This window comes from Saccopteryx leptura, chromosome 6 (genome assembly GCF_036850995.1).
Source record: "Saccopteryx leptura isolate mSacLep1 chromosome 6, mSacLep1_pri_phased_curated, whole genome shotgun sequence".
Classification (NCBI taxonomy): Eukaryota; Metazoa; Chordata; class Mammalia; order Chiroptera; family Emballonuridae; genus Saccopteryx; species Saccopteryx leptura.
This window is the reverse complement of record NC_089508.1, coordinates 58785444-58811997: the sequence shown is the minus strand read 5'-3', so window position 1 is coordinate 58811997 and position 26554 is coordinate 58785444. Positions and strand designations below refer to the sequence as shown.

The 26554-nt window shown below is 38.0% G+C and overlaps 1 protein-coding gene across 3 annotated transcripts in view; it reads right to left on the bottom strand.

Moving 5' to 3' along the window:
* The window catches only part of ICE2 (interactor of little elongation complex ELL subunit 2), a 63686-nt gene that overhangs the window by 15288 nt on the left and 21844 nt on the right, over window positions 1–26554 (bottom strand). For all 3 annotated transcript variants that reach the window (XM_066388198.1, XM_066388197.1, XM_066388199.1), the window contains 6 exons: window positions 25401–25508; window positions 25073–25232; window positions 23948–24129; window positions 15388–16378; window positions 14083–14258; window positions 6622–6751 (listed from right to left, as the gene is read on the bottom strand). In XM_066388198.1, coding sequence (XP_066244295.1) covers window positions 6622–6751; window positions 14083–14258; window positions 15388–16378; window positions 23948–24129; window positions 25073–25232; window positions 25401–25508 — 1747 coding nt within the window. The remainder of the gene's footprint in view (window positions 1–6621; window positions 6752–14082; window positions 14259–15387; window positions 16379–23947; window positions 24130–25072; window positions 25233–25400; window positions 25509–26554) is intronic.

Genomic DNA, 26554 nt, shown 5'->3' with positions numbered 1-26554 from the left:
TTAAGTCCTTCCTTGTTTCACTGTCTTCAGGTTTAATAAACATACTCTCAAAAAGAAAAAAAGTTGCATTTTTATGGAGAGTAAATTTTTAGAGAAATTCATACCTGTTACTACTATTAAAGTAAACAGAAAAAAATCAAATCTTGTTTGGACATGCTCTAGACATCTCTAAAACATACTTGGTTCTTAAGATAAAAAAGTAGATTATAAAACATAAGTTTAATTATTCACAATAACTAATATATAGAAAAAAACCTAAGTGTCCATTAACAGATGACTAAAGAAGATATGGTGTATATACACAATACAATATTATTCAGTCATGAGGAAAAGGAAATTCTACTTATGACAACAGGGTAGACACTTTGGCATTAAGCTCAGTGAAATAAGTCAGACAAAGATAAAAATTGTATGGTGTCACTTATACAGGAAATCTAAAAAGAGTCAAACTCATAGAAATAGAGTAGAAAAGTGGTTCCCAGCGATGGGGAAACAGCGAGAGGTTGGTAAAAAGGTACAACTTTGAGCTATAAGATAAATAAGGCCTGAGGATCTACTGTATAAATGATGATTACAGTTGATAATACTGTATTGTGTAATTAAAATTTGACAGAGTAGAATTTAAATGTTCTTTTCAAAGACTATAAATTTGTGAGGTGAATGTTAATTAACTATACAGGAGAAATCCTTTCACAATGTATACATATATCAAATCATCACGATGTATACTTTAAATATCTTACTATTTTGTCAATTACACCTCACTAAAGCTGGAAAAAAAGGCTTATTCTTAAATTACTTTTTTTATATATTATTTATTCATTTTTAGAGAGAGAGAGAGAGAGAGAGAGAGAGAAAGGGGGGGAGCAGGAAGCATCAACTCTCATATGTGCCTTGACCAGGAAAGTCCCAAGTTTCAAATCAGCGACCTCAGCATTCCAGGTCTACGCTTTATCCACTGCGCCATCGCAGGTCAGGCTAAATTTAATTTCTTTCTTTTTTGTTTTTTTTCTTTTGTGACAGAGAAACAGAGAGAGGTACAGATAGGGACAGACAGACAGGAAGGGAGAGAGATGAAAAACATCAATTCTTCGTTGCAGTTCAGTAGTTCAGTGATTACTTTCTCATATGTGCCTTGACCTGGGGGCTACAGCAGAGCAAGTGACCCCTTGCTCAAGCCAGCAACTTTGGGCTCAAGCCAGCAACCATGGGGTCATGTCTATGATCCCAAGCTCAAGCCAGCAACCCTTGCTCAAGCTGGTAAAACCACACTCAAGCCGGATGAGCCTGAGCTCAAGCCGGTGACCTCAGGATTTTGAACCTATGTCCTCTGTGTCCCAGTCTGACGCTTTATCCACTGTGCCATTGCCTGATCAGGCTAAATATGCCTTTGAAGAGACTAACAGTTTTTACCTTTTAAAAAATATTAATTAATTAAAAGTATGTTTTATAGCATACATGAAATATAGTCAGTCAAAAATAATGATAGAGAATTCCATACTAAGTGCTCTGAGGGCCTACTCTTTCTCCTACACTCCTTCCTGTTGCAACATTTTCTTAAATTAAAATAGCAATATCATAACATTAATAAACCTCAAAACCCACAGATAGTTTAAAAATAGCATTTCAAAATATATTGACCCATGCACAAAATCCCAGAGAAAATACAACTATAAAACAATACAATGTAAATTTCTCACAAAACAGTTGTTAAATAAACCAAATACATCATCCCATTACATTAAAATAAATGGCTTCCAAGTGGGTAGGATTGCTGAGGATAAACAGCACATAGGACAATGATTACTCAGAACTTAAAAAAAAAATTTTTTCTGTTGATTGAGAGAGAAGCGTAGGAAGTGGGGGGAGAGAGAGAAGGAGATAGAAAGGGTGGGGAGAGAGTAGCAGAAGTATCAATTCACTGTTCCACTTAGTTGCTTCATTTAGCTGTGTACTCATTGATTGCTTCTCGTAAGTGAACTGGAAAGGGAACAAACCCATGACCTCAGTGTGCTAGGATAACACTTTATCTACTAAGCCACAAGGCCAGGGCACTTAGATTTTTAAGAATACTTTAGGCCCTGGCTGGTTGGCTCAGTGGTAGAGCATCGGCCTGGCCTGAGGAAGTCCTGGGTTCGATACCTGGCCAGGGCACACAGGAGAAGCACTCATCTGCTTCTTCACCCTTTCCCCTCTCCTTTTTCTCTATCTCTCTCTTCCCCTCCCACAGCCAAGGCTCCATGGGAACAAAGTTGGCCCGGGTGCTGAGGACAGCTCCATGGCCTCCGCCTCAGGTGCTAGAACGGCTCTGGTTGCAACAGAGTAACACTCCAAATGGGCAGAGCATCGTCCCCTAGTGGGCTTGCTGGGTTTACCCTGGTAGGGCACATGCAGGAGTCTGTCTCTGTCTCCGTTTCTCACTTCAGAAAAATACAAAAAAAAAAAAAGAATGCTTTAGATGGCCTGACCAGGCAGTAGTGCAGTGGACAGAGCATCAGACTGGGACGTGGAAACCCCAGATTTGAAACTCTGAGGCCATCAGCTTGAGCACGGGTTGATGGCTTGAGCATGTGATCATAAACATGATCCCACAATCGCTAGCTTGAGCCCAAAGGTTGCTGGCTTGAAACCCAAGGTTGCTGGCTTGAGCAAGGGGTCACTCGCTCTGCTGGAGACCCCAGGTCAAGGCACATATGAGAAAGCAATTACTGAACAACTAAGGGGCTGCAATGAAGAATTGATGCTTCTAATCTCTCTCCCTTCCTGTCTGTCCCTATTTGTCCCTCTCTCTGCCCCTCTCTCTCTGTCTCTTTCAAAAAAAAGGAAAAAAAGACTTTAGATGAAGTAAACCATATAGATGATGACAGCTGTATGTTAAATTATACATGAAAAATAACCCCTTTGAATTGTTATTTGCAGATGAAATGACATTGTATATAGATAACCATAAAGATTCCACCAAAAACTACTAGAAGTGATAAATTATTAATAGAAAAGCAACAGGATATAAAATCAATGTTCAAGAATCAGTTGAATTTTTATTTATTAATAAATAAATTTTCAGAAAGGGAAACTAAGAAACTAAGTTATAATTGCAATAATAAAAAAGAAAAGGTACCCAAGAATAAATTTAACCAAGGAGGTAACACACCTGTACTTGCAAAAGTATAAGACACTGAAGAAAGAAACTGAAGAGGATATAAATAAGTGGAGGCGTATACCATGTTCATGGATAAGAAGAATTAACATCATTAAAATGTCTATACTGCCTGACTGGGCAGTGGTGCAGTGGATAGAGCATCGGACTGGGATGTGGAGGACCCAGGTTCAAGAACTCGAGGTTACCAGCTTGAGCACGGGCTCATCTGATTTGAGCAAAGCTCACCAGCTTGGACCCAAGGTCGCTGGCTCAAGCAAGGGTTACTCGGTCTGCTGTAGCCCCACGGTCAAGGCACATATGAGAAAGCAATCAATGAACAACTAAGGTGTCGCAATGAAGAACTGATGATTGATGCTTCTCATCTCTCTGTGTTCCTGTCTCTGTCCCTATCTCTGACTCTCTCTCTGTTTCTGTAAAAAAAAAAAAAAAAAAAAGTCTATACTGGCCCTGGCCAGTTGGCTCAGTGGTAGAGCGTTGGCCCGGCGTGTGGAAGTCCTGGGTTCAATTACTGGCCAGGGCACACAGGAGAAGCACCCATCTGCTTCTCCACCCTTCCCCCTCTCCTTTCTCTCTGTCTCTCTCTTCCGCTCCCACAGCCAAGGTTCCACTGGAGTAAAGTTGGCCCAGGTGCTGAGGACAGCTCCATGGCCTCCACCTCAGGCCTTAGAATGGCTCTGGCCACAAGGGAGCAACACCCCAGATGGGCAGAGCATTGCCCCCTGGTGGGCATGCCGGGTGGATCCCGATCAGGCACATGCAAGAGTCTGCCTGACTGCCTCCCTGTGTCTAACTTTGGGGGAAAAAAATGTCTATACTACCCAAAGCAATCTGTAGATTCAATGTAATTCCTATTAAAATAGCAATGATATTTTTCATAGAACTAGAACAAATCATCCTAAAATTTATATGGAACCACAAAAGACTCCAATAACCTCAGCAATCTTAAATGAGAAATACAACAAGTTGCAGGTATCACACTACCTGATATCAGACTATAATAAAAACCCACAGTAATCAAAACAGCATGGTACTGGCATAACAACAGACATACAGATGACTAGAACAGAACAGAGAGCTCAGAAATAAACCCATGCCTTTATAGTCAATTAATATTTGACAAAGAAGGCAAGAACATATAACGGGGTAAATCAAGCCTATTCAATAAATGGTGTTGGGAAAATTGGACAGATATGTGCAAAGAAACTAGACCACTTTCTTACACTATGCACAATAAAAAACTCAAAATGAATTAAAGACTTCAATGTAACACTCAAAACCACAAAACTCCTAGAAGAAAGCATAGACAGTAAAATCTTAAAACATTTCTTATTCAAGCAGTATACAACAATCAACCAATGAATGCATAAATAAGTGGAACAATAAAATGATGTTTCTCTCTCTCTCTAATATCAATTAAAAAACAGCAAGTTTTTATTTGTTCCTTTTTTAAAGTGATATGGATAGCAACTGCCTTAAAGTGTGTGCATATGTGGGGAAGTATATTGATGAAGGGGGCGGTCAGGATCTGGATGGCAACTCCTTCAGTGAAGACTGCTGGGAATGTTTTGTGGCAAGAAGTCTTTTGGAGGAACACTGAAACCATGGTCACTGGCTGAAAACTACTACAGAATGGTAGTATGTCAAGAAGGGGGAAGTGTGGGTTACAGTACCTCCAAGCAGTGCACTTAGCCACTTCCTTTTGGGGGTAAGCAGAGAGAATCAATCAATTAAAAAAATTCGGAGTAACCTTTTTTTGATTAAGCAAGAAAAATACTCATAACATATATACCAGGAGTTAAGCACTATGAGAATGCAAAGTTTCATCTGATTTTTTTTTTTTTTTTGGTGATAGAGACAGACAGAGAGAGGGACAGATAGAGACAGACAGGAAGGGAATGAGATGAGAAGCATCAATTCTTTGTTGCGGCACCTTAGTTGTTCATTCATTGCTTTCTCATATATGCCTTGACCGGGGGTCTATAGCAGACCGAGTGACCCCATGCTCAAACCTTGGGCTCAAACTGGTGAGCCTTGCTCAAACCAGAGGAGCCCCTACTCAAGCTGATGACCTCGAGGTTTCGAACCTGGGTCCTCCAAATCCCAGTCCAACGCTCTATCCACTGTGCCACTACCTAGTCAGGCTACAAAGTTTCATCTGATTCTTAAACTGCTTATTGTTTAATGGAAGATAGGATAAGGGTAAAAAGGAACAATAAAGTAGAAAGCAACAAGTCATAAGAGCAGTAAAAAAAAACAGCATTAAGAAATCACAGGAAGAAAATGACTTCTTAGCAGAGGGGCAACTTGAGATGGTTGGAATGGCTTGAGATGTGAGGGAGTGTAGGCATTCCACTGGGAGGGAACAACATCAGTAATGATTAGCAAGTTTTTTTGTTTGTTTGTTTGTTTGTTTTTTAGGTGAGAGGAGGGGAGATAGTGAGACAAGACTCCAGCATGTGCCCTGAGCAGGATCTACCTGGCAACCTCATTTTGGGCTGATGCTCACAACTGAGCTATTTTTAGTGCCTAAGGATGATGTACTTGGACCAACCAAGCTATCCTTAATGCTTGAGGCCTATGCTTGAACCAAATGAGCCACTGGCTTTGGGAGGACAAGAGGGAGGGGAGGGGGAGAGAGAAGGGAAGAAGAGAGAAAGGGAAGTGAAAAAGGAAGGGGAGGGAGAGGGAGAGGGGAAGAAAAGGGGAAGGAGAGCAGGAGGGGAGGGGAAGGAGAGCAGGAGGGGAGGGGAAGGAGAGAAGGAGGGGAGGGGAAGAAGAGAAGGAGGGGAGGGAAAAAGGGAGATGAGGGGAAGAGGGAGAGGAAGAGAAGAGAGAGAGGAGAAGCAGATGGTTGCTTCTCCTGTGTGCCCTGACTGGCAATTGAACCCAGGACATCTATATGCCAGGCCAATGTTCTATCCACGGAATCACCAGCAAGGGCCAGCAAGTTATTCTCCATGTGAGTTTGTTAAATGTACATGAACCCAGCAAACACAAATTATATTCCTGCCTCACTATTCCCCCAAAAGACAAAGAAAACAAAAACAAACAAAAAACTATTTCATCAATATTTGAGATTTTGAAAACAATGTCATTATAATTTTAAAAACAATTCAAAATATATGCTCAAATGAATTAAAAAGTACTTTTAAAGAAGCTCATTAGAAAACACATTTTTATTTTTAGTTAATTACACTGTTAAATGAAATATTTAAAAAATAAAATAATTTTGTTGACATTCATGTATAAGTAAATACACAGGGAATAAGAGGGAATTAAAACATTTCATATCACTGTCCCACACTGCCATTTAACTCTGGAGTGGGAATGATGTTTTAATAGAAAGGAATGTTAACACGGTCAAAGAACTGAAAACAGAAAATATAAAATAGACACTTATAATTGAACATTGTGTTTACAAGAGAATAAAAAAGAGAATAAAGACTTTTATATAAACTTACCAACATAAAATGAGCAGTTGGAATGCAATAAACTTTCAGTCCATAAGCGACACAGTTCGCTTTCAGTCAGAGCTTCAGCTCCATAACAAGCTTGATACTCCACTTTTGGTAGAACATAAACAGGAAATTGCTGCAATGCAAGGTTATACTCGTTCAAAGTTCCATGAATTTACTTTTTTTTTTTTTTTTGACAGAGACAGAGTGTCAGAGAGAGGGACAGCTAGGGACAGACAGACAGGAAGAGAGAGAGATGAGAAGCATCAATTCTTCATTGCGGCACCTTAGTTGTTCAATGATTGCTTTCTCATATGTGCCTTGACCTGGGGGGGGGGGGGCTACAGCAGAGCAAGTGACCCCTTGCTCAAGCCAGTGACCTTGGACTTCAAGCCAGCAACCTTTGGGCTCAAGCCAGCGACCATGGGGTCATGTCTATGATCCCACACTCAAGGCAGCAACCCTATGCACAAGCTGGCGAGTCTGTGCCCTCCGCGAGGTTTCGAACCTAGGTTTTGAACCTGGGTCCTCCGTGTCCCAGTCCAACTCTCTATCCACTGTGCTACCGCCTGGTCAGGCCCATGAACTTACCATTAACAGCAAATATATTTGCCTATATATTTTTGCCACTTTCAAAATGCTTTCAAGTAATTTTATTAGATAGTTTCAAATACAGTAGGATTCAGACAGAAGGACAGAGAGAACCTTTGATAGATGGGAGCAAGAGGTAGATGAATAAGAGGTCCTGACTGCCCCCACCACCACATCCCTATTAATACACCTCTGCACAAATGCACACATTTTACTTCTGCCAGGGAGTATGACTGACAGCAGAAACCTTGGAACAGAGCCTAGTACACAACTGCCCAAAGGTTAAAGACTAGATCCTGGGATGCACTGACTGTACAATATACTCATCATTCTTAAGAGGATAAAAAAAGGTATTAATTTTTTGTCTTTTTAAAGCATTATTCACATTATCTAAGGCTCAAATACTCTGTGCAGCTTGTTTTTATTCTATGAATGTATGAACATTAATGCCTACATTAACATCTGTGAATGTCGTTAGCTTCATTAATATAAAAGCTTTATTCTAGACACTAAGTACTTGGCAAATTATCCATCAGAGTTTATTGGTCAGGGCACTAAATAGATTAAGTAAAATGTACCCATTACTAGTCTAAAAGAGGATATGTAAGAAAATATATGCTTGTGAAATAATATGTTAGTCGTGTTCACTGTGTGCGTGTTATCTCATTTCTGTTAAAGAAAATTCTACTAGTAACAGCAGCGTCTTCATTTCAACTGCAGGAGGAGAAACACATGATTTATGGGCCTTACTTAAGAGTGATATGGCTACTTAGTACTTCTGAAATTATACTAAGCTGTCACTATTTATATACTTGAAAATATTTCATAAATGTTTCAGAATTACTGATTTTCACAAAGTGGAAAATTTAATGGGCTTGGCAATGGTGGTGGTAAGAACAATTCAAATCCAGTTTGGTTTATATGATTACCTTTGAATGTTATAAAACTCTCAAGTAGTGTTTCTTAAATTTCAATGTACAAAGGGATAACTGGGTGTCTTGTTAAAATTTAGCATCTGAGGTGAAAAACAAGATTTTACATTTTTAACAAGATGTTCCAGGGACCAAACTTTGAGTAGTAAGGTCCCTCAATTAAAAAAAATATATAGTGATTAGGATAATTTTATTGCTAAAAGCATTTTATTGTATAGCAATTCTTCAGCAACTGGAAATCTGCATTTAAAGTTACTTATAGTTGCAAAAAGTACTGAGAGATAAAGAAATGAAGGCCAAGAGGGTTAAATAACTTGCTTAATGACACACAGCCAGTGTACAGCAGGATTGGGAAAAGAACAATTGATGAAAAAGATTCCCCTTTTTATCAATGAATAGATAAGAGTTAATTTTTTTAATAAAAAATATTATTATTTCTGAAAAGAAAGTACTTTAGAAGATTTTTTTTGGTAATATTGACATCGCTTTAAAAGTAATTCCTATCTGGCTTTAATTTCTATATGTATTCTACTGCCATCTCCAGGAAGCCAAGGGAAAGAAAGTCGGAATATTTTATCTCAGCATTCCCAAATTAAAGGGAAAGTTTAAGTGCAAAGTTTTCCAACTATAAAAATTAAATCTAGTATTTACTTTCTCTCTTGATAGGTAGCTCCTATTTTCCCCAAGGGAAAGCTTTTCTTGGTTCTCCATCTTCCAGTTTTTCACATAAACCTTTTAAACTTTTATATACATTAGTAAACATGTATTTCATAATTGTTTCCAACTGATTTCATTGGGTATATTTCATTCTTTCCTAATATTCAGGCACATTCATTATTTTTTTCCTAGCCTTAGAATATGAATATAAATCATAATATAATTGGATCTAAATTTTTTAATCATTTTAGATTACATCTCTTAGGAAATTTGGTTAACTGAGACATACAGTAACAGATAACATCAAATCAAAGTTACATGGTGTGGATTTTATAACTATGTGTAGAACTCGGTAAGTTCCAGCTTCATCTTGTGGTCCAAATTATTTCATTCCACCATTTGAAACTGGCTGCTGTTTTAAGCTCTCTGATGTGCAGTTCTTTTTAATTTTCACCAATTTTTTAAAATTAATTTTAATGGGGTGACATAGATAAATCAGGGTACATATGTTCAGAGAAAACATCTCTAGGTTATTCTGATATTTGATTATGCTGCATTCCCATCACCCAAAGTCCAATTGTCTTCCGTCACCTTCTAACTGGTTTTCTTTGTGCAGTTCTTATTAAGCAGTGTGTTGATAAGGAATGATAAATGATACTGGAAACTAAAATCTCAACTATAACAGAGAATTGAAGTACCAAAGAAGGCCCTGGCTCAGGGGTAGAGCATCAGCCCGGCGTGTGAAAGTCCCGGGTTCGATTCCCAGTCAGGGCACACAGGAGAAGTGACCATCTGCTTCTCCACCACCCCGCCCCTTCCCCTTTTACAGCCATGGCTGGAATGGTTCAAGCAAAGTTGGCCCCGGGTGCTGAGGATGGCTCCATGGCCTCACCTCAGGCACTAAAATAGCTTGGTTGCCAAGCAACAGTATGGACAGAGCATCACCTGGTAAGGGGCTTGCCAGTGGATCCCAGTCGGGACGCAGATGGGAGTCTGTCTCTGCCTCTCTGGCTCTAACTTAATAATAATAATAATAATAATAATAATAATAGAGAGAGAGAGAAAGAGTACCAAAATAATAAAAGAGATGATGAGGTTCTTCGACAACAGATGTTAAAGAGCCTTCAATACTTATTCTAAAGCTTTATCTAAACAAATTGATATTTAAAAAAGACTTTATTTACTGACTTTATTAAGGGAGAGGGAGGAGCAGGAAGCATCAAACTAGTAGTAGTTGCTTCTCATATGTATCTTGACTGGATAAGCCTGGGGTTTTGAACTGGCGACCTCAGCATTCCAGGTCAACACTCTACCCACTGTGCCACCACAGGTCAGGCTAAACAAGTTGATTTTTAAGTAGGAAATGTTAGTGAAAATCCCAACCTAATTACAGTTTAAACAGTACCATTTTAAAATTTCTCAGATTAGTCCAATTTTCCAAAGTTTCCCAACACTCTCCTCCTTCCTCACCCCTCAATTCCTTTCATTTATTCAATACTTATTTATTGAGTTTCTATGGTATAAAGCATTTCAGAGAAACAGAGGTAAATAGGATTTACCCATGATTCCAAGGGGAACACATTGTACTAAGGGATTTAAATCAGGTGTACTAAACTATCATATTATATACAATGATGGGTACAGTACAATAACTATTCACTGAAAAATATTTTTTAAGATAATTTTTTGAAAATCGTAATATTTTTTAATGTTTATTGTATTGACTTTAGAGAGAGAAGTAAGTAGAGAGGGAGAGAGAGACAGGAACATCAATCTGCTCCTGTATGTGCCCTGACTGGGGATCGAACCAGCTACCTCTGGGCTCCAGGATGATGCTCTAACCAGCGGAGCTATTCGGCAAGGGCCTATTCACTGAAAAGTTTTAAATTTTACCCTGGGTTTGACACAGTCAGAAATATCAAGCTATTCAGCTATCCTTTGGAGCTGGACTGTTTGGATACATAAGATCTACCAGAAAGTTCTGTCCGTTTCTATCACAACAAGTTTCAACATGTAAGCACATGTTTATTTGGTGCATGTGTGCCTCTCTATTTTTATCACTTAATGTATACATACTGACGTAGCAAATTAACTAAAACAAAGTTAATTCATGTTAGTCTTATGTGTGAAGTGATAGTGTACCCATGGCTACTGATAAAGTTCATTTACGCCACTGTAATTTTTACGAATTTCAACAAGGAAGAAATGCTACAGAAGCATGTCTGTCGCATCCACCATATTCCCCGGACTTAGCACCCTCTGACTATCACTTGTTTTTGTCCTTACAAAATTTTTTGAAGGGCAAAAAATTCAAAAATGAAGAAAATATTAAACAAGCACTGGTTCAATTTTTTGCATCAAAAGATAAAACCTTTTTCAAAAAAACTGCCCTCACCCTGGCAAGAAATCATTAATAATAATGGCAATTATATTATTTAATAAAGTTTATTGATGGTAAGAAAAATTTGTATTTTGTTTTATTCCAAAAACGAACAGAACTTTCCGGCAGACCTTATATTTTGACCAAGAGTTAATTCTCTCATTTAAGGTTTTAACATTTACAAATTTCATTTTAGTCAAGTGAATGACAATATCTTCAATAGAAATTCAGAAATTAAATAATTATTCAAAATATTCCTAGGCCATTCTTACTTAAGAGGCACTGGCCATGATTAATTTCTGAGTGCTGTAAGCTGGCAGATCAATACAAAATGGTATGAGTTCAGAGGGTAGAAAGTGAAAGAAATGAGGTTATCCCCTAAATAAATCAGAGATAATATGTAAGAATTAAACATATGAAAACCGGCCCTGGCCGGTTGGCTCAGTGGTAGAGCCTTGGCCTGGCGTGCAGAAGTCCCGGGTTCGATTCCCGGCCAGGGCACACAGGAGAAGCGCCCATTTGCTTCTCCACCCCTCCCCCTCTCCTTCCTCTCTGTCTCTCTCTTCCCCTCCCGCAGCTGAGGCGCTGGGGATGGCTCCTTGGCCTCTGCCCCAGGCGCTAGAGTGGCTCTGGTCGTACCAGAGCGACGCCCCGGAGGGGCAGAGCATCGCCCCCTGGTGGGCAGAGCGTCGCCCCTGGTGGGCGTGCCGGGTGGATCCCGGTCGGGCGCATGCGGGAGTCTGTCTGGCTGTCTCTCCCCGTTTCCAGCTTCAGAAAAATACAAAAAATTAAATTAAATTAAATAAAAATGAAAACCTTGAAAATATAATCCATAGCACTGATATTACATGCATTCAAGATGTTCATGTATGGCCATTAAGTTTGATCACAGTTAAATATAGATAAGATAGGAAAAATTAACAAATAAAGTAAAATCTTTTAATACAGAGAATATTAGTGTTTATCTAGGAGGAGACTGATATCAAATGTATAGTCTTTTGTCATTCCTTAACTTTCTCTTTTAAAAAAAAGAAAAAACTCCCCCATACATTTAATTCAAAACCACTTGGTTCCTAAAATTTCAAGTCTGAGGTTGTGATGAAAAACAAATTATGAGAATTAGGAATTTAATAATTTATTTGCAGCCATCCTTAAATTTAACAAAGGATAAAGTATCATCAAGCAAAAGACCAATGGATTCTGGTGGACAAAGTATACATCCTAGATCCTGTCTTCAGAACATGATAGGCCCTAACACTACTGCTGTCAGTAGCTTAAAAAGATTTACACTTCAGTTTCTTTTTCACTTAACCTTAATATGATTTGATTCATAAGGATTGATGCTAGAACATGACAGTTCTTGATTCACTTGAGCCCTAGCCCAAAACAAATAGACATTATAAAGTAGTCATTCAGGATTCTTAGGTTAGACAGAAAGAGACAGAGCTATTCAAACTTTTAAAAAGCATACTATGATGAGTGTACACAAAAGGAAATTCTCTTAAGGAAAAACTCAAGATTTCAGTAATTCTGAATCAATTATAATATAGAATAGAAGCTCCTATTTACCAGAATTCAGTGGCTACATACACACAAATAATTAAACTAATCTGGAAGATAATTTCAAATATCAAATATAGAAAACTGCTAAAAGAGCCAATTACTCAAATTGTAGCAAAAAACAAAAACAATTTTTTTATTTAGTGAGAGGAGGGGAGGCAAAGACACTCCTGCATGTGTCCCGACCGGGATCCACCCAGCAAGCCCACTAGGGGGTGATATTCTGCCATTGTTGCTCCATTGCTCAGCAACAAAGCTCTTCTTAGCACCTGAGACAGAGGCCATGGAGCCATCCTCACTGCCTGTGGCCAACTTGCTCTAATCGAGCCATGGCTGCAGGAGGGGAGGAGAAGAGAGAGAGAGAAAGAATAAGAAGGGGAGTGGGAGGGTGGAGAAGCAGATGGGTGCTTCTCTTGTGTCCCTTGACTGGGAATCGAACCCCGGACATCTATACACCAGGCGAACGCTCTACCACTGAGCCAACCGGCCAGGGTCAAAACTTTTTAAATTAAAGAATATATTGCCTGACCAGGTGGTGGCGCAGTGGATAGAGCGTTGGACTGGGAAGTGGAAGGACGCAGGTTCGAGACCCCAAGGTTGCCAGCTTGAGCGCGGGCTCATCTGGCTTGAGCAAAAAAAAAAAGCTCACCAGCTTGGACCCAAGGTCGCTGGCTCCAGCAAAGAGTTACTCGGTCTGCTGAAGGCCCCTGGTCAAGGCACATATGAGAAAACAATCAATGAACAACTAGGAAGTCACAATGTGCAACAAAAAACTAATGATTGATGCTTCTCATCTCTCCGTTCCTGTCTGTCTGTCCCTGTCTATCCCTCTCTCTGACTCTCTCTCTCTCTCTCTGTTAAAAAAAAAAAAAAAAAAGAATATATTTATATCAAACCCCAAAGAAACAACAGAGGAAAAAGAAAGGACAACTGCTCTTCTAACAATCCTGGGAAAACTTTTCAAATATCGTGTGAAAGCCTTTCACAATTTAGACTTCTAAAACGAGTCAAGAAGATTCCCAAAGTAAGAGAGAAAGAGATTAATAGGTCATAATAGAAATCCAAATTCAGAGAGAAAACAGGAACATATGTACCAGCCTAAGTCAAATCTATAATGGTGCCATTTTTTTCACAAAAGTTATACATTTCATGCAAGAGTGTTATAGTTAACTAAATACTTTCCCTTATTTAGTGTTTTTAGTATTTTACTAAAAAACCCAACCTGGAAAAACTGTTATAAGAGTGATCAATAGCTTAAAATTAAGCTTCATAACAATGCCATGTTAAATATTTACATTTGCTACCTACTTATGTTGCTACATCCTAAGTCCCCAAGTAAAAACTTACTCTTCTGATTTTCTTTCGTTTTTTAGAACGTGGTCTGGTCTCTATCTTCTGGACACTGCATCGTACAAGTAACAAGAGGTCTTGCAGGCTAAATAACTTGTATACAAAATTTCCTTCCTGAGGAGCTACATATTCTGATGTATCTTCAACATGGTCCTGAAGTTCATATGGCAATCCTTTAAAAATAATTACATTTCTCATTTTTATTTTAAAATACATTAGTCATTTATCCATACTAACCCATGATAAAACAATTCAATGGTCGACTTTTAAGTTTCTATCAACCTTAACTTTATTTCCTCTGAGCTGACCATCACACTATTACCATTTCTGTTTGGCCTGAACTGCAGCAAGAACCGAAACCCAAGCTTTAAGGTTCGCTTTCTCTTCAGTGCCACCTTAACTATCCCTGGGCAGAGAATAGATTAGTGAGACAACGTCCGAAGTAAGAAGAGTTTTAAAACATAATGCTATTCCTGATCTAGGCAGATCTCAAGTGCAGCTTTATATTTCACAAAATGAAGAAGTACAAAACTGTAGTCCAACACCAAGAACAAATAAATTTTGGACTAATAAATGTTTATGATTATTTTTGATGCACTTCCTCTTCATCAATTTGGCTAACCACATCACCTTAGCTTAGTAACCACTGTACGTGCTGAATAAACATAGACTACAAAATCTATACAACTCTGGGTAAATATTTAGATAAAAGTTTGGAAGCGGCCCTGGCCGGTTGGCTCAGCGGTAGAGCGTCGGCCTAGCGTGCGGAGGACCCGGGTTCGATTCCTGGCCAGGGCACACAGGAGAAGTGCCCATTTGCTTCTCCACCCCTCCGCCGCGCTTTCCTCTCTGTCTCTCTCTTTCCCTCCCGCAGCCGAGGCTCCATTGGAGCAAAGATGGCCCGGGCGCTGGGGATGGCTCTGTGGCCTCTGCCTCAGGCGCTAGAGTGGCTCTGGTCGCAACATGGCGACGCCCAGGATGGGCAGAGCATCGCCCCCTGGTGGGCAGAGCGTCGCCCCCTGGTGGGCGTGCCGGGTGGATCCCGGTCGGGCGCATGCGGGAGTCTGTCTGACTGTCTCTCCCTGTTTCCAGCTTCAGAAAAATGAAAAAAAAAAAAAAAAAAAAAAAACTAAAAAAAAAAAAAAGTTTGGAAGCTAAAATACTGATCAGTACATTTAAAATAATAAAATATCAACGATATATAAAGATTATAAAACAGGTTATAATAGAGAATCAAAGGACAAGCAACAAGCAAAACAGATAATAAAAACGTTTTTTTGTATTGAATAAATATGTACTTACGTCCTTTTGGCTTCTGAAACGCAGACGGCCACCCAGCTTTTGGCCAACCAGAGGCCTCTGAAGGAGCAGAGGGTTGCTCGGAAACAGGAGACTGTTTAGAATTTTCGGTATTCGTTACGGGCAATTCAGGTATTTTTCTAGGAATTGGCTTTAAGAGTTCATCCTGCATTTTTAAAATTTCCCCAACTGGATCAAATTTTTTATATACTCTTTTGATAGGTTTTTTTAAGACACAGGACTCTTCAGGACTACCAGTAGTGTCAGTCTGGTTTCCTACAGAAGCCTGTCCTGAGGAGTTTGGGCTGGCTGGCTTAGAACTTAAATTAGAACCCACATCAGCTGTCTTTTCACTACTACTCTTTTGACCCTCTGTATCAATGATTAAACAGTCTTCATCTGCATCACTACTGCCAAGAATCACATCTTCAGTTTTTGCTGCTTCTGATGTATCAGTCTTTTCCTTTGAATTGTCTGTGTTCTCTATAACATTTAATCTGTCATCAGTATACACTGTTTCAGTAGCCATGTCATCTTTATTAGAGGTTTCAATTTCCGCAGGACTTCCTAACTGTAAAGCATCAGATGTTTTCAAGTCACCATCTTGCATCAGAGGCTTGTCAGAATCATCTGATACCTCCTCACCACATGGTACAAATCCCTGGTCATCTTTATTTTTACACTCGTCAGGGTCACTGTCCATACCCGTCACCAGCTGTTTCTCCTTCTGCAACTGTTCCATTAGAATCTGAGATAAACTTCTAGAATGAGCAGAAACGTCTACTGGTGCAGGCGGTGCCACAGGTGTGGTTGCTGCACTGAGGGCCGTGGGAGTATCTGTTGTGCTGGGTACTGCAGAAGTGCTTGTTGGACTTGGTGACTTTGATGGTTTGGTGCTGGTTACTCCAAAAGTTTCAAGTTCTGTGACATCATCATCAAAATCCGAATTTTCAAGGGTCTCAATTTTTCGGCACTCGTTAACTTCGTAAGCCATCTTAAGAAAACAGATGGGTAAAAGATTAGCAAAAATTTCTGGCCACATCTCATCTATCTCCTAATGGCCCTGCTCCTTTCATACATAGTTCATGCTGTTTAAAAGCAGAAAGTCCAATGGCTCTGAAAGGTTCTTGCTTAAGATGACAATAAACTACTAGCAATTAATTTATTTAAACTTACAGTCCCATTGAGGTTGATGAAACACAAATTTGCCAACCTGCAACAACATAGGAAATGGGCAATACTTACGAACTACCACATTGTAAGAGAGTTTCCACTAATTTAAGAAATAGACAGGACCACAAAGAAGACATGTAGGGCTTAGGAAGGAAGATTTTCATTCATACCCATTCTGCACACTTTTTCAGAGATACCTGGACTGAGCTGACAGGAGAAAAGCCTCTGCACTGTGAGGAAGCTGCTTTTTAATACAGCTGGTGAAGGGTTGCCAGCCTCTCGGTCTGATGCATCAATCAGTGACTTGCTTCTACATCTACTCAGGGAAAACAAACCTCAGAAACATGAGAAGAAATGGACAGGAAGTGATTTTATGGTATCCTGGAACAAGAAGCCACTGAAGCTGTAGTTTCTCATGTATTATTTTAGTAATGGAAGAACTCCAGACAGCTCTAATTTATTCAGGAATGAACTGTCCTCTCTCCCAAACAGCAGATCTCTCCTCAATCTGGCACAGCATTTTAAATGAATACCGTGGAAATTTGGTTACAGGCTGGGTGGTGTATATCCATTAGCCTTACAGCTTAGGATTCGAGAAAGAAATAGTCTGACAGTAATTGGGTAGTGAGTAAGATCAACTAAGTTTCTAACCTCTCTGAACCTTAATTTCTTCATCACTAAAATAGTTATAATAAGGTCATCTTTTTTATTTGTTCTAAGGATTAAATAAGAAATTGTATAAAGAAAGTTATTTGACATAATCCCTGGCACTTTCTGTATAGCTTTTCAGTAAATGATAGCTCTTACTAAAATAAAAACTAATAGATTTAGTAAAAAATAAAATTAAACTATATGCTATTTACATAAGACATTCTTTCATAAAATCATAGGGCATAATATCATGAAATAAAGAGAGGAAATGGCAATAGTAAGTGTTAGAGTAACAAAGCACAATTCAATGCAAAAAGCATCAGACAGAAAAAGAAATCCTATAGTGAAAAAAGAGAAAATCCATAATGAATAGATAATGCTCTGGTCACAAATTGTGACAAGCCCAAAACATCAAAATACATAGTCAAAACTTAAAAATAAAAGGAAGTTTTGAAAGAAGCACAATTGTACTTGGTCAATGACACACTGACTCTAAGTATGCAAGAATAGAAGCAGAAAGTATGATAAAATTAAATGACTGAAACACAAATATATGAATAACTGAAAACATATATATAGACTACAAAGATATACCATTCCCCTCCCAAGAATCCAAGAGGCATTTCCAAAGATGAACTATAAATTAATATATAATGAAAACAGTAATACAGCACAAAGCACAATTTGCTAAGGACTTACTCTCTGCGTAGAATAAAATTATAATCATTAAGAAAAATATAAACAAACAATAAACCCAAGCACTTTGAAAAAATAAAAACACTCCAAATATTAAATAAATATAATTAGAAAATACTTAAAAAGCAACAAAAATTAGAACATGAGACATTAAAAACAGAAGTATCATTCATATCTTGTGTAAGAAATAAGAAAATAACAATCATAATAAAAAATATTTTATAAATAAAAACCCATAAATTAATGAATTGAAAAATAACTCTCCCAACAGAATTTAGGTAAAATGTAAAATATCATTTATCTGTAAATACTTTAGTATGTAGCTATAAATTTTTTTTATAAAATATATCCTTAATTATATAAACATTAATAACTCCTTAATGTCATAAAATATCAAGTGTTAAAACTTCCTAGTATGATGCCTTTATAACTGTTTATTGGAATCAGTATCCGTATCCAACCAAGATTTCTACATTGCTTCTGATTGACACATCTCTTAATTTTCTTTAAGTTGCAAAATGCCTCTCCCCACATCTCTGCCAACTCCCACATCTGCCAGATATTTGTAAAAGAAATCAGATTATTTAGCTTCTAAAAATTTCCACATTTTGGATTTTAATTTCGGCATTCCTGTGATGCCACTTAACACATTCTTATATCCTTAGAATTTCCTATTAAAATGATCTACTAGTTTGATCAGGTTAAGGTACAATTTTTTAACATGTTATTTGTGGTATTGTATACTCCCAATTCAATCAGGAGTCTAATGATGTCTGGTTATCTTTCTTCTTGTGACATTACAATTGATTATTAGTTCATCAAGTTTCATAAACCTAATCTATCCATTATAAAATTCCTCATTGATTGTCTAATGATTTTAGCAGCCATTGGTGAGGATCATTGTCTAGATTCACTATTCCATTACGAGCTACAAAATGATGATAGTCATATTCTCATTACCCTGAAATATAGTTTGTACTGGAAAGGCAAGGTAAATACTTGATACTTTTTTTTTAAATCAGTTTTCAGACTTATGACTTCATGCACTAGCATTCTCCAAAGGTGCCTAGTCCTTTTTGTAAAGTATTATTATGAATTCATGGATTTTAACATATGTCATGTTTCAATTCATTGCCATCATCCTTCCTCATGGTCAAACTGACAAATCGCTGGCAAATGGGAAACCCTTCAAGTTGGCTCTGGCAATTTTTTTTTTTTTACAGGGACAGAGAGAGCAAGCCAGAGAGAGGGATAGATAGGAACAGACAGACAGGAACGGAGAGAGATGAGAAGCATCAATCATCAGTTTTTCGTTGCGACACCTTAGTTGTTCATTGATTGCTTTTTCATATGTGCCTTGACCAGGGCTTCAGGAGACCGAGTGACTCCTTGCTCGAGCAGCCAGCAACCTTGGGTCCAAGCTGGTGAGCTGCTTTTTTTCTTGCTCAAGCCAGATGAGCCTGCACTCAAGCTGGCGTGCTCGGAGTCTCGAACCTGGGTCCTTCTGCATCCCAGTCCGATGCTCTATCCACTGCGCCACCACCTGGTCAGGCAAGCTCTGGCAATTTTTTGATACAATTTCAGTATTATTATAGGGCTTTTCTTAACTTCTTTGATTGGCATTTGTATTTTTTATGTTGAAATTCTTGGTTCCTAATATAAACATAATTACTTATTGGCTTTATCACACTATATAATGCATTAAAAATAGCAGTATCTTTAATAATAGCATGTTTTCTAAATAAAGGCTAAGATTTTTTGGCAGTTCTTACTGAACTTAGGATATAAGTCTTTAGGGCTCTCCAGTCAAATTGCTAAATTTCTAATAACTTAAAATAATTCTTCTCTGACAGGTTGAGCCTGTAAGTTGGTATACAGTGGATAAATTTGTTTCAACTCAGCTTTGATTGGCGTTTATAACATTTTAAAATTTTTATTTAATTTTTACTGATTCATTTTTTTATTCAGTGAGAGGAGGGGAGGGAGGGACAGAGTCCCGCATGCACCCTGACTGGGATCCACCCAGCAAGCCCACTAAGGGCGATTCTCTGCCCATTCAGGGCATTGCTGCGTTGCTCAGCAACTGAACTCTTCTCAAAGTGCCTGAGGTGGACACCATGGAGCCATGCTCAGCACCTGGGGCCCACTTGCTCTAGTTGAGTCATGGCTGCAGGAGAGGAAGAGAAAGAGAGAGGGAGAGAGGGAGAGAGAGAGAGAGAGAGAGAGAAGCGAGAGGGGAAGAGGTGAAGAAGCAGATGGGCTCCATTCTTGTGTGGCCTGATCGGGAATCAAACCCAAGACATTCACATACCAGGTGCACACTACCACTGAGCCAACCAGTTAGCATCTTTTATAACATTTTTAAATGTGTCTATAGACATGTTTATGGCTCAAAGTTAAAACTATAAAATAAATCTAATTGATAATCCTGCCTCCTCTACTTTGTCCCATCCCTCCTCCGTTTAAACATATCCACCAGTTTTAGTTTGTTCTTCATTGTGTATTTTTTTTTCAATATATGCAAATACGTGTGTGTAGTATTAATCCTTCCTTAAAAAAGTAGCATTAACCAAAATGTTTTCTTCCTTGCCTTTCTCACTTAAAATATCTTGGATATACTGTATAGCTGCATATCCAGAGCTTCCTCATTCTTTTTTCTTCTTATTGAATTTACTGGGGTGACACTGGCTAACATACACGTTTCAGGTTCACAACACATCATCTCTACACTGTATTGTGTGTCTACCACTCCACATCAAGTTCCTCATTCTTTTTAATAGCTGCCTAGTATGCTATTGAGAATGTAGTTTATTAAATCAATACCCTATTAAAGGACATGTAGATTATTTCCACAATGAGTACCTTGCACATACATTTTTTTCTTTCCCTGCTGTATTTCTGAGTTACATTTCTAGAAGTGAGATTTCTATGATGAACAGTTTTCATTTTTTGTGGGTATATCTTGACTGTAGAAATGTCAGAGAATTGTTTTATTTCCCTCTAATACCTTTTAAAGAGCCTCCATCAACAATCTTTTTCTGTTCCTCATGTTTAAATGAGATGGATTTTCTTGCTCCTATGGGCCAACAATCTTGTGTTAGTGTGTGCTAGGATAGCTTTCTTAGCTTCATGGCTCTAAGCTCGTGCTTGTTACCACAAAGCATGCATACATGTAGGTTTGTGCATACATGTGTGAATCTTTAGCACCTTCTGATATCTGGTTCCTCTATTCCCCTCTCCTACAGTTACCTGAAAACTTTTCTTTACCTTCCAATATTCTTGTTCTACTTAATATAGACTACCAGTATTTTCTCCTTAGCAAAAGCTTTTGTCTTAAAAGGGACTTTAGCTGGTTGATTTCTAGAGTTCTTATGGCCCAGTTCATTCAGAAATTTCTCAACTTCTTCAGTGCCCTCACAGTTGCCTACAGTTTAAAGCCTACACATATTTTCTTCATTTTTGTTATTCTTCATTCTTCCTTCCACCTGGATTTTCCTTATGCCTGAAGAATATCCATTAGAGGGGGGCTGCTGTAGCAAAGTCAAGTTTTAATGAAAAATATTTTTGTTTAATTTGGTTAGAGAATTTTAGTAAACGGGTTATTTTCTCTTAGCACAATATATTGCTCCAATGTCTTCTGGCTTCCATTGTTGTTAAGTTATTTGCCAGTCTAACTCTCAGTCCTGTATAGGTAATGTGCCCTTTATTTCTTTGATGGCTTTTAAGAGTTTTTTCTTGGCAAGTATTGATTTGGTTCCAAAGTCTCTTTTATACCATCCTTCTGGTACAAGTACATACGTTAGACATTTTCACTATATCCTCTCTATCTCTTGCCCTATTCTCCATATTTTCTACTTACTGTCTGTTACATTATGGATTGTCTTTTTAGAACCATTTTCCAGTTTATTGATTCTCTTTTCAACATTATCTAATGTGCTAATAACTCTTTTACAGAATTCTTAATGTTACTTACTATATATTTGTTTTAATTTTTTTTTTTTTTTTACAGAGACAGAGAGAGTCAGAGAGAGGGATAGATAGGGACAGACAGACAGGAACAGAGAGAGATGAAAAGTATCAATCATCAGTTTTTGTGTGACACCTTAGTTGTTCATTGATTGCTTTCTCATATGTGCTTTGACTGTGGGCCTTCAGCAGACCGAGTAACCCCTTGCTCAAGCCAGCGACCTTGGGTCCACTCTGGCGATTTCACACTCAAGCTGGAGACCTCGGGGTCTGGAACCTGGGTCCTCCGCATCCCAGTCCAATGCTCTATCCACTGTGCCACCACCTGGTCAGGCTCAGCTTTAAAATTTTTATTCAGTTCTTTTTCAAATATGTTATAGTTTTGAAAAGTTTACAGTTCCTCACTGAAATTTTCAAGCATTAATTTCTTTTAACCTACTTCATGTTTCTTCATAATACTTGTTACTTTCTGACATTCATTTTAATGTAAGTTTTGGATTTAAAATTGTAAAAAAAAACACTTAAGAATAGTTGGAAGTGCTTTATGATATATACATAATAAAAACATTAAAAGACTAAAATAGCAAACAGAAAAACATATAAACAAATATAAAAGAAAAAAGCCCAATATGCTTAAAATATTATGAGCTCTTAGGTAATAACTGTTTTTCTATTTTATTTTCTGATTTTGTTTGCTTTCTCACATTATTCAAGTTTATGTTCATATTCCACGTCCTTGGAAAAGTCTATTGACCATGAATATAAAATATAAAATAGTTACATTTCTAATTCTTTTCCTTTAACCTACTCTACTGTTCTGCATAACATTTATCATGACCTGCTTTTTTGGTATTGTTTTGTTAATTATTTGTGCTCTCTGCCAATGATGTAAGCTCCAAGAGAAAAGAGACTTTATTTTCATTCAGTGCTATATTCTCAGTGCATAGAATAGTATCTGCTCAATAAATATTTGTAGAAGTAAGAGTTTGGTATAAACAGAATATCTTACTTTAATAATCATGGAAAAATATTTTAAAATACACAAAATAATAAAAGCTAATATTTATGGGGTGCCAAATATGTTCTAAATGCTTTACATGTATTTACTCATTTAATTCCAAATAATCCTGTAAGTTAGGTAATATCATGATACTCATTTTACGATGAGCAAATTACATAGATGTAGCTTGCTTAAGGACACACAGCTACTAAGTAAGCTGAAAAGGATTAACAATCTGGCCAAATACTTTTTGTACAAAATTCACTTGTTCCTTTTCATACTTAAAAAATCTTAAATATAAATGAGAACAATTAAATAAAATGACCATCACAATTACTACCATCATTGACTGAGTTTTTAGTACATACACACAATGTATGTACTTTGCCCAGCATTTTACATGTAATATCAAACTTAATGCTTACAACAATCTCAAGCAGATATTATCACCTTTCTTTTAAAAAAGGAAAAAAAACCCTGAGACTGAGAAAAGTTAAATTAGTTGCCTAAAGGCGAGCTTGACCTGGGGTTCAATTTTATGTTTCAACTTAAAGACTAGATTTTTATTTTTTTTATTTTTTTTTATTTTTATTTTTCTGAAGCTGGAAACGGGGAGAGACACTCAGACAGACTCCCGCATGCGCCCGACCGGGATCCACCCGGCACGCCCACCAGGGGGCGATGCTCTGCCCACCAGGGGGCGATGCTCTGCCCCTCTGGGGCGTCGCTCTGCTGCGACCAGAGCCACTCTAGCGCCTGGGGCAGAGGCCAAGGAGCCATCCCCAGCGCCCGGGCCATCTTTGCTCCAATGGAGCCTCGGCTGTGGGAAGGGAAGAGAGAGACAGAGAGGAAGGAGAGGGGGAGGGGTGGAGAAGCAGATGGGCGCTTCTCCTGTGTGCCCTGGCCGAAAATCGAACCCGGGACTTCTGCACACCAGGCTGACGCTCTACCACTGAGCCAGCCGGCCAGGGCCAAGCCTAGATTTTTAACAACTACATTTAGATATTTGTAATAAAACTTTAGGTTTCAATAGAATAAACAAATACATTCCCTTAAGAAAAAAAAACCATTACATACATCCATTTCAGATATACAATCTTCTGGTTTGTCCATAAATACTGCAGAGACTGGAACAGATGTAGTTTTGGACATCATGAATTTTAATGGAACTTCATGGAAGATTTGATTTCTCTCTCTCATTGTCATTTTCTTTTGGGGAAGTGGTGAGTTAATATAAATTACCTTAACTGGTTTTGAACCTTAAAACAGAAACAGAAGGGGGTCATTAGTTTCTAGTAGTTATATTTAAAGAAAAAAACCAGGGTGTCTGACAGAAGGATCACTAAACAAAGAGACATACAAGAGGAAGGTGGTAACACACATCCCGTATATTTGCCACCCCTGGACAAGAAAGTCTTTAAAGACCCTCAGAGATCCAAGGACTATAGAATCTGTCTGGCAAGAAAAGTATGTTTTCTTTCTAACAATTTTTTAAAAGAATTTCTGCCTTTATTGTTATACTTTTACTATCTTTAATACTCAGTTCTTATAGGGTTATGCTTTCAAAAAGTGATGATATTTTTACCACAGAGAATATTTTACATTTAACTTTATTTGTAGTTTTGTTTCATTAGATACAGTCCCTTCATTTATTATAATTATGTTGTTACATATAATAATATTTATTCTAGGATAATAAAAATTATTAAGTATGAATGAAAACAGAAGGGGAGTAATTTTTTGAACAAAGAAATTTAAATGCAAGTGTAAGTATTGTCTATAGACAGACAGACCTATGCTCATAAGTTTAGACCTATTTTAATTCTGAATTCCAGTAACAGACAAGTAAATAAGTCTTGGAAACTCACCCATTTGAGGTTGTCTACTAAAGTACTACATTCCTTTCATTTCATTGAAAGATAGAAGAGCCTTGGTCACCCAAAACTAATTATTTCTCTAATACCTCTCACCCTGAACATGAGTTTAGGTTCTGTAGATCTAACTGCACATTTATCTATGAAAGTACATTCTATGGTAGCACTATTTAAAAAGTTCTATTAAATGTAAATGTCAAACTTACATCCTCCTTAAAACAACACTTAGATTTTTGTATTTGACAAATGACTACCTATGTACAGACAGCTGAAATAGAACTGTTCCAACTCCTGTTAAGAGAATTACCGGACATGGCAAATCACAAACCTGCAACAGGTATTAGTTGAATACACACTGGAATTTCCCATTGTTCCTTATACTCTGGTCCATGATTATTTAATAAAGCAAATAATGATTGGCTAGTTAGAGCTATCTGAGGCTGATATCTTGAAACAAGCTTCTCTGCATTTGGATCTTTACTAATATCCTGAAAAACAACATATAACTTGTTACTTCAATATACTTATGAAACTTCTTTAATAAATACCAAAAAAAAAGTAAATTCAGTAAAGGGACTTTAGAAGAATCAGATTGCATGTACTTTATGAAGTATAGAGGATTACTCACAGAGATCCCGAACCACCTTTGTACTTACATAATGCATAGCGGCAGCTGTCTGTTCTAGTGTCTCCATATTATCTTTGGAGAGCTGCAACTTTGCAGGCATTGAGGGAAATACTGTTTTCACATATTTCACACTACCCTAAGAAAAAGAAAAAGACTATTGCAAAAATCTTGACGTATTTTTCTCTAAGTATCCTCTTATCATATAGAACTTTGAAGTTAAAATTCTTTATTCTACTGAATGCAAATGTCAAATTTAGTGCCTTCTTAAATCAAGACTTTCATGTTTTTGTTGACAACTACCATATATATATATAAATATATATAAAAGGTTCCAAGACAAGGAATATCCCCTGCCACTTTAAATTCTAAACTCTCATTTTATAAGATACAAATCATCATAGGGTATAGTATAAACTCTAAAATATCCTCTTCACGTACACTTCCTTGCAGTATGATTGTGCATAAAATCTCTTAAAAAAAAACAAAGAAAGAGGGTGGGGTTCCTGCTTATATTCAGTAACATTAAGATGGGAACTAAGAAAATAAAGTGAGTAGTGACATTTTTTAAAACATCAAGTAAAAAAGGGGCCCTGGCCCATTGGCTCAGCGGTACAGCATCAGCCCGGCATATGGAAGTACAGGGTTCAATTCCTGGGCAGAGCACACAGGAGAAGCACACATCTGATTCTCCACCCTTCCCCCTCTCCTTCCTCTCTCTCTCTCTCTTCTCCTCCCGCAGCCGAGGCTCCACTGGAGCAAAGTTGGCCCAAGCGCTGAGGATGGCTCCATGGCCTCTGCCTCAGGTGCTAGAATGGCTCCAGCCACAACGGAGCAATGCCCCAGATGGGCAGAGCATTGCCCCCTGATGGGCATGTCGGGTGGATCATAGTCGGCCGCATGCGGTAGTCTGTCTTTCTCCCCACTTCTAACTTTGGAAAAATACAAAAAAAAAAAAAAAAAGGACATAGCCCGACTAGGCAGTGGCACAATGTATAGAATGTCAGACTGGGATGTGGAGGACCCAGGTTCAAAACTCCAAGGTCGCTGGCTTGAGCGCATAGGTCACTGGCTTGAGCAAGGGGTTCTGGGCTCAGCTGAATTCCCCTGGTCAAGACACATATGAGAAAGCAATCAATGAACAACTAAGGTGCTACAATGAAGAATTGATGCTTCTCATCTCTC